The sequence below is a fragment of the Hydra vulgaris genome, chromosome 02 (genome assembly GCF_038396675.1).
Source record: "Hydra vulgaris chromosome 02, alternate assembly HydraT2T_AEP".
In the NCBI taxonomy this organism is placed as follows: Eukaryota; Metazoa; Cnidaria; class Hydrozoa; order Anthoathecata; family Hydridae; genus Hydra; species Hydra vulgaris.
In genome coordinates, this window is record NC_088921.1 from 36,014,075 (window position 1) to 36,023,368 (window position 9,294).

Sequence of the window (9,294 nt, forward strand, 5' to 3'; positions counted from 1 at the left end):
ATTTATTGCAGCGCATTGGGAATTTTTAAAAAAATGTCCTTAAATCTTAAAACTTCGAAGGTTTGGAGTTATTTTGATCTTAAAAAAGCAGACGAGGCACAATGCAAACATTGTCCAAAAATATTACTATGCAAAGGTGGTTCCACTGTTGGATTGAAGAGGCATTTAGAAAAAATCCATAATATTATTTTAAATAAAGAAGAAGAACCATCAACTATAAAACGTTGTGTTCAATTAACAATTGATTCCATGACAAAAAAAGTTTCATTGGGAGAACGATTGGCTCGTTTTGCTGCGATTGATGGTTTTTCTATTAATGCAATAACTGAATCTGATCAAATTCGTGATTTGCTTCGTGATAAAGGCTTCACTCTTCCTAAATCGAAAACAGATGTCATGAATCTTATATATATATATTATTTGGAAATAGTCAAAGAAAATAAAAAAAAGATACTCGAAATAAAAGAAAAAAAATGCAAGTTTAGTATAGATTTGGATGAATATTCAAAACATGGCAGAAGATTTATGAATATAAATCTTCACTTTAATGAAGGCTTTATTAATCTTGGATTAGAGCGAATGTTAGGATCGCACAATTCAAATGATTGCCTAGAACTACTCATCAAAAAATTAAACATGTTTAATGTAAGTCTTACAAATGATGTAGTTTGCATAACAACTGATGGTGCTTCTGTTATGGAAAAATTAGGATATACTTCGCCTTCTGAATATCAACTTTGTTTTGCACACGCAATACATTTAGCCGTTGTTGATGTAATATATAAAAAAAAAGGTAAAAATAATAATCAAAGTACTAATGACAAAGATATTGAAGATGATGTCTTTGATGATGACGATGATTATGATGAGGAGGAGGATCAGCAAAATGAAATTAGTGACCAAGTTCCTGATCTTGTTCCTGAGCTTCATAAAGTTCTTGTTAAAGTTAGAAAAATAGTTGTAACTTTTAAAAGATCTCCTTTAAAAATGGATTCTTTAAAGCGTTATTCTAAAAATGAATTTGGACAAGAGCTAGTGATAATTTTGGATTCAAAAACTCGTTGGAATTCAATGTTGACCATGATTCAAAGATTTATTAAAGTTAAAAAAGCAGTTTTTAAATCTCTCGTGGATTTCAGTTTAGAAAACCTAACGTTGTCTGATGATGAACTTACAGTAATTGAAAATTTAGCAAAAAGTCTGGAACTTATTGTCTTAGGTTCTGAAATGATTTGCAGAAGGGAAGCAACTTTATTAACAGCTGATGACACATTAAAATTTATGGTTAAAGAACTTGATGTTCAAGATTGCTACCTAGCAAAAGATCTTAAAAATGCTTTAATTGAAAGAATATGTCAAAGAAGAAAAAAAGATCTTGTTGGTTTACTAAAATTTTTAGATAATCCACAATCTTCAAAAAGTGATATGGATGATGACTTATTTAGCATGCCATCTAAAGCAGTTATGATAAATTTAGCGATTGAAATAGCTGGTCGACTTTTTCCCATAATTGAAAATATAGCAAAAGAAAAAGATAGCGATAGAAAACTTAACAATAGTATTATTGATATAAATCAGTTATCTGAATCTATGGCTGCCAGATTAGAAAAATTTGTAAAAAAAAAAGATGTTTTTGAAGTCAAGTGCAATAAATCAATTATGCGTCAAGAATTCAATCTGTTTGAAGCTACTAATAAAAGATCGCATAACTTAGATATGCTTTATAATGCGCTTTTAACTATTCGTCCTTCCAGTGTAGAGGCTGAAAGGGTGTTTAGTTCAACTGGATTTTTTTTTACCAACTATAGAACTAGATTGATTGACATTCATCTCGATGCACTGGTTTTTCTCAGAAGTCACTTTAAAGTTGTAAACAGTTACAAAAAATAAATAGAAAAAAAGAAAGGTGTATTTAGTTATTTATATTTTCTCTGCTGAAGATTTTCCCGGGAATTTCCCGGGATCCCGGGAACAATGTAAATAATTCCCGCTATCCCGGGAATGGAAAAAGTCCGGGAAATCGCAATCCCTAGTCTAGATCAGTCAAATGTTCGATCTTATATGACAAGAAGATTGTCTTGATCAGTCAAATATTTGATCTTTTACATTCAAAATATTGTCTTGATCAGTCAAATGTTTGAACTTATACAACCAAAAGATTGTCTTGATTAGTAAAATATTTTATGACAAAGATGGTATTGATCTGTCTAATAATCAGATTGAGGTTAATATAAACTTCTTAATGGTTTTTAAAATTTTTGAAATGTAATGGTATTTTATTATATGGAACACGTTTTTGGTTCGATAAAACTTAATTTTCAAAGAATAAATTTTTTTACCTTGTAAATAATATGACACCATGTTACCCTGTAAACTACTATGGTTTGAAACTTCAAAATTAAGGAAAGGGAGTTTATGTAAAGTAAATAGAGCTTGCTTGCATAAAGTTTGCCCCTTTTTTTCAATTGTTTTTATGTATCCCCACTCTTAAATGATTTGATCTATCATAAAGACTTCTCTCTGGTAATCTTCAGGATTCTGACAGTGGTTTAATTATTTATTTTTATTTTTTGAATTTTTTTTTTTGTCATTAATTTATTTTTTCATAGAACGAGCGTCTTTTATCATTTATTCCACCTGATGGACAGTTTAGACTTCTTTCTTATCACATCACTGGGGGGTAAGTTTTTTGAAATAATATATGTATGTATTGATGTTATCAATCAATCAATAGCATTACTGGTATTAGAAAATTTTATTGTTTAACTTTGTTTTCCCAGGCAAATTCAATTACCAGTTAATGTTAGGCCTCAGATTTCATTTATATCAGTAAGTTTTTTTTTTACAATAATTTTTTGTTTGTTCATTTTTTCAACATGTAAAGTTATTTGCTAAAACTTTTTGGCAAACTTGACTATTTATCAATAGCAAATTCTTTTATTAATTTATTTAGCTCTGTTTTCACCAAGAAAATTAATAACAATATACCATTCTTAAAAAATAGGACAAACATATGTGATGACCCTACATTTTCACCAGACACAATATCTATAATCCTGAAGTCACTAGATCCAAATAAATGTACAGGAGAAGATAGAGTTCACTCATATTCTTTAAAGTTTTGCGCAAAAGTGTTTTCATTTCCTTAATTACTTGTTTTTAATAAATTGTATGATGCTGAAATAATACTGCCGATGTGGTTAATTGCTGACATAATGCCCTTATTCAAAAATCAAGATAAATTAGATTTATCAACTTAGCGGCCAGTATCACTTACTTCAGTTATAAGCAAAGTAATGGAATGTATCTTAAAAGCTACACTTATGTTGCATTTAGAAAAAAACATTCTTTTGACTAAGGAACAGCATGGATTTTTTAGAAAAAAACAGCTGTTGTGCAAACTTTATAGAGTCTATGGATCTAATAGTTCAGGTAATAGTAGATAGTTTGTCAGTTGACATCATTTTTCTAAATATAAGCTTTCAATTCCGGGCCTCACAACAGATTTTGTCTTAAATTAAAAAGTTATACATTTAACAATGAAGTACTTAGATGGTGCAGAAATTTTTTTATGTAACAGAGTGTAACGTGTTGTCTGCAATAGCGAATTTACAAATTGATCTCCAGTTACAAGTGGAGTGCTGCAAGGCTCTGTCTTGAGTTCATTTATGTTTACTGTTTATATAAATGACTTACCAAATAAGTTATTAACAAAGCGTAAAATGCTGATGGTATTAAACTAATTAACATAATTAGATCATTTTCTGATAAAAGACTCAAACAGATCTAAACAAATTAATGATACGGTCAAAATTATGGCTATTAAAATTTAAAACAATCATTTAAAAACTTAGACATGAACGCGTCTAAACTATTGTACACCTCTCTTGTAAGACCGTACTTAAACTATGAAACTTCAGTGTGATATCCTTACTTAAAACAAGACAAAAAAAAATGGAAACAATACAACGTAAAGCAACTCCAACAAAATGTCTTCAAGGGAAAACTATAAAACAAGACTAAGCTAGTTTAAATTAAATTTTTTTTAATTGCATTATAAACTATTTAAAGTAGACTATGAAAGAGGCTGTCAAACCAAAATCAACTCTTACCCTTGCTTAAATATTTTTTCCATGCTTTATATAAGGTTACTTTCTATATATATATATTTATATATATGTTTGTGTGCCACAAAATTTGAAATCAATTTTTGAAAGCTTTTTTCTCAACCAATTTTGCTCAAATTTTGCACACTTAATCATTTTCGATGACAATACAAGGAAATGAAAAAATTTGACCAAAAAAAGTTAATTAAGTTAACAAAAATTTAATTTGTATTTCCCCATACATTTTATTTATTTGATATGAATTGCGTATTACGTCACAAAAATCATTGATTTGCAAATTATTTGCAGTTTCGAAGACATTAAAGCGCAGCGATTCAAAACCTATTGTTTTTTAAGTCTTAAGTTATTAAGTTAAAAAACAAAAATTTAAAACGCGCTACTTTTTCCATGCTTTATAACAGTAATTTTTCCTTCTACAAAAGATAACAAAAAAAGAATTTCTAGGCCCAATAGAATTCTGCTTGCATAAAGCATGGATTTGAAAAAAGAATTTTTTTTTGATTTACTAGTTTTAAACAGATTTTTTTTTAAAGGTTAATACTTTAGGTTAATATAAAAAGGGTAGTAATTAAAAAGGTAGTTATCAAATCATGGTATAAGAATTATACGCTAAAGTATATTAAAGAAAATATCATCTGGTGTTAAAACCTTTACCATAAAATTTGAGGCTTTAAACTTCTATAAAAACTTAAAAAACATGATTAAAAAAAAAGTGTTTTTGTTTTTACATAGAGTAACGTATTGCAGAATATGAAAATAGTAAAAATTTTCTCACAAAACTCCATATCTTTGAATTTGGTCAAGTTTGATATTGGTACCTTGTACCAGCTTTTGTACAGCATTTAGATCAAGTCTACTGGCACAATAGCAAATCAGATGCTCGAGGCTTAATATATCATTTGTAGACCATCCATCATTGTACACATCCTGCTTAAGCATTGCCTAAGAGTTCTCTATAGTACGAGCTTCTGGCGAGTTTACTGGATTTTCGTTTTTTTGAATAAATGGTATCTTCTTTTCTATTCAGCAAATTTTAAGTTACCAAATTAACATAGTGAGATATTGCCAAATTGGAGATATTTCTATATCAGAGATGTTGCCAAATCAGGCCAAATAATGTATTTAGTGTCTCGATTTTGTAAACACTCTTTTATATAGACCTCTTGGTTTATCACTTATCCAGTAGAAACAATGAGATTGTCATCCATACAAGTAATATTTTTTCAAGTTTTGTAACAATGCTTGGTATCAAATTTTGACCATTTAAATGGTATGTATTATTATCAGCCGGTATGTTGTTTGATAAAGTAAAGTAAGACTCATTGTCAATTATAAATTTGGTCATGATATTTTGAATAAAGTTGACTTTATTTTCAGCACCTCCAAAGCCTCTGTTCAGGAGTTCTGCCTGGTCTTTTTTATTTTATTTTATAAAAAAGAATAGGCTTTTTAAAGCATTTTAAGATTTGTCTCTTTAAGCCTTGTTGATTTGGACTTTAAATTGTAATATAAATATGAAATTGATTAATATACAGCAGACATTAAAATCTACAAAAGATTGCGTGCGTTTTTCAATTTTTTACAATTTATAAATTTTTATCTAAAATAATCAGACAATTTATATACTACTTCATTTTTTTTTTTTTTTTAACATCTTTACTTCCAAAAAGAATGCAAGCAACCCCTATTAGAGTTGGAAGTTACTCAAAGAGAAAAGATGAAGTTTATAGAGCAAGATAACGATTGACAGAGAATGACACTTAATAGAGAAAAGATAGAGCTTTACTTTGATACCAATTATTATTTTATCAAACTTACTAGTTAATTAATGCTAATTAGTTTATGGCACAGGTGTTAAATTTGTGATAATTTATGATTGTTGATTTATAAGGTTGTTGACTTATAATGATAATCTTATTTGATAGTTCAGTTTGGCTGGCATTTTTTTGACTGGCTGGTTTTTTATATTTTTAATTTTGCTTTTTTTTATGTAGGGTGGCACCGGTCGCTTCGATTTGACTATTGAACAAAAATCTAATTTACAAAAAACGGTTTTAATTTTACTTTTTTTTATACTTTATCATTTTTATACATATTTTTGTTCTCATTGTTGTTATTTATCTTTATTTAAATTTATTAGCTAAATATTTGTATAATTATATAACCTAGATATTAGTTACTAATTGCTCATTAAAATAGTAAAAGTTAACAATAAAAGAAACAAAAATGATAAAAACATAAGTCATTCCAAATAGTAAGCTTTTTTATTTCAAAAAAATAGAGAATTTTCTTTTTACATGAAAGAAATTTGATTATGATGTAAATCTTGACTTGAAATTAAATTTTTTCTACTTTTTTTTTGTAGTATTTATATTATATTTTACATTTATATATATATATATATATATATATATATATATATATATATATATATATATATATATATATATATTGTATGAATATATATTCAGATTGAAAAGTGTTTGGCTACCATTCAGATGCCTCAAGAGGTTCTTGATTGCAACCTTACCCCGACTGGTCAGTTTTCAACAATGTAAATTTTCATGTGATATTTATTTAATATAAAGGAGGATATTCATTTTCTAAAATTTTATCACATTTAGTTGGTACTATATCATTTGATCCTGTTAAAAAAATTCTGACATGGGATGTAAGCATTTTAATTTTTGTTTCTTTTAAATAATTTTTTTGTTTATTTTTATTATTATCATTTTATCATAATTATGAATTAGCTTATAAATTCGATCACTAATTATTTTCATATTTAGATAGGAAAAATTCAAAAGATTATACCAAATCTGAGAGGAAATGTATGTTCAGGTTTGATGATGAAGGATATTTTATGCTTGATATATCTATATATAAGCAATGGTTTTGATTGGTTTTCTAAATTTAAACCCTTTGTTTAGATTACTCTTATGACTGGTGCTTCTGTTCCTGAAGAGTCTGCCGTTATAAATGTTAGTTCTTATATTACTACTGTTTTATTTAAATAATAGTTCTCAAAAAAAAAATTGTTTTGCTTTTGACTAATGTTAATAACTTAATATTATGGTATTTAAATATCTTTTTATAAATATTTTTTATAAAAGTCCAAGATTACAAGTCCGTTTGATTGCAAACCATATCAAGCAAAAAGACTTATTATTTTTATATGATTTATATTATATTTTTTGCCGTCTTTTATTGGTGATTAAATGGCATTTTTTTTAATATTGTGTGGTTTTATAACACTTTTCATAAATTTGTTTAAGCTCGAGTACCGTATTGGGCAATATGCAGTATCAGGCTTGCGAATAAATCGTTTAGATATATACGGTGAAGTAAGTCAGATTTTTGTTCAAATTAATTTCACGCAATAATATTGTACTCTTTTTAAGCGTTTCTATTAACTAATGAGTAATTTTTTTTAACTAATTATATATTATAATATAGTAAACTAAACTTTATCTAATTTTAAAAAATCTTTATTTTCTCAAGAAATACAAGCCTTTTAAAGGAGTAAAGTATGTAACAAAAGCTGGAAAAATTCAAATAAGAACATAAATATATTTATGAAATAAACCCGACGACGCAGATGTTGTTTACGCTGAACTAAAAAATACAGTATTGGTCGTAAATATTAAAATGTTACACATCATTCTTCATTCTTGTCGCATCGTTGCACGTGAAGATAAAGTATACCAGAAGAATTTTTACTTAAGTTATTTTTATGTGAAAATTGTTTTAGTAAAAGTCTTAAGTAAATAAAGTTTAGTAAGTCTTCAGTTTTGCGGTTCGATATTGCATTTTTATGTGTGTATGTGTTGCGTATAATATAGGATGTGTGGTTGTGTTTACTAGTAGAAATTTAAGTAGTGTTCTGTGATTCAGTTTTTAAGTATGTATTTTGGTGTTTTATATATTAGTTAATATATTAGTTTACAAAAATAATAATTTTTGAATTTTCTTTCTTAGCCTTTTTTTTTGTTCAGTGGAATTGATGATTATTTTTTAAACAAAGTTTTTGTATTTTATTATTACTATCCATTATTTTTAAAGTGGTGTCTTTTACTTCTATTTTTTAAGGTGGTTTTGTTTTTTCCTACCCATTATTTAAATACTACAACCAGCGCAAAATAAGGAAATTCCTTATTTTTCTCTCTTTGGAAATACCACACTTCTGTATTTTAGTGCACAATAAAAACTGTTTTGAAAAACAAGAAAGAGCTATTGTTTATGTATAAATAATAATCTTAATTGCTCGCTGTATAATACAATTCAGGAACAATAATAGATTCATGTTAAGGTTTAAACTACAAGTACCAGCTTCTTAAAAACTAAAATTAAAAAACAATATGAAAAAGTTAACAAAGCTGTGTTTACCTCTCGCTGATAATACATTATAAAAATGTAAACTAGTACAAGAGATGCCTTCCTCTTATCTTGAGTTGTTTCCTCTTATCTTGAGTTGTTTCAAATCAATCTCTTACGCGAATTACTATTTAACACAATTTTTGTTCCTGGCTTATAAGTGTTATATTTCAATTGCTTATGTCAAAAGTATGTGAAAAAATGACTTCGTTAGGTACAAACTTTTCTTACACGACAACAGCTCAATGAAAATTTTTTCGTCAAAATAAAACTTTTTTTTTTTTTTGTTGATTTTCGTCATTATGATTAGGGTTAGGACAATTGTAATTGTAAAAGTTAGATACAATTACACATTACAATATAATAATATTGTATTATAATATTACAGAAACAATAAAAAATTTTTGTTTTGGTATTGTATTGCTATTATGAAAAACAATTACAATAAGTATTGTATTGTTTTTTTTCTAACAATACAATAAAATTCGAGAACTATTGTATTGTTTTAATGAAATAAAATTACAACAACTATTGTATTGTTTTGATGAAAACAATTACAATAACTATTGTAGTGTATCACTTTACATTAAAGTAGAAAAGCTAACGTATTTATATTCATCTCTGACGGACTTACTATTATTTTTGCTAATTTTTATTTACGGATTTACAATATATTGCAAATTTACAGGTAGCTATGTAGTCATGTGTCAACCATGTATGTCATTATGTAGTCAACCATATATAATGTCAAAAAAAATTTAGATTCTAATAGAGTATTCAAAAAAAATATTTA

The 9,294-nt window shown here is 26.9% G+C and overlaps 1 protein-coding gene across 2 annotated transcripts in view; it reads left to right on the top strand.

Moving 5' to 3' along the window:
- The window catches only part of LOC100197412 (AP-3 complex subunit mu-1), a 52,333-nt gene extending 44,145 nt beyond the window's left edge, over positions 1-8,188 (top strand). The window contains exons 11-19 of one of the 2 annotated variants that reach the window (XR_010636676.1): positions 2,610-2,680; positions 2,781-2,829; positions 6,122-6,178; positions 6,599-6,665; positions 6,752-6,798; positions 6,917-6,968; positions 7,058-7,108; positions 7,403-7,471; positions 7,629-8,188. Coding sequence is in view for 1 of the 2 variants with exons in the window: in XM_065790736.1 (XP_065646808.1) it covers positions 2,610-2,680; positions 2,781-2,829; positions 6,122-6,178; positions 6,599-6,665; positions 6,752-6,798; positions 6,917-6,958; positions 7,058-7,108; positions 7,403-7,471; positions 7,629-7,694 (519 nt within the window). In the remaining variant the exon portion in view is untranslated. The remainder of the gene's footprint in view (positions 1-2,609; positions 2,681-2,780; positions 2,830-6,121; positions 6,179-6,598; positions 6,666-6,751; positions 6,799-6,916; positions 6,969-7,057; positions 7,109-7,402; positions 7,472-7,628) is intronic. The other variant, XM_065790736.1, reaches the window with a different exon arrangement.
- The last annotated feature ends 1,106 nt before the right edge of the window (positions 8,189-9,294 follow it).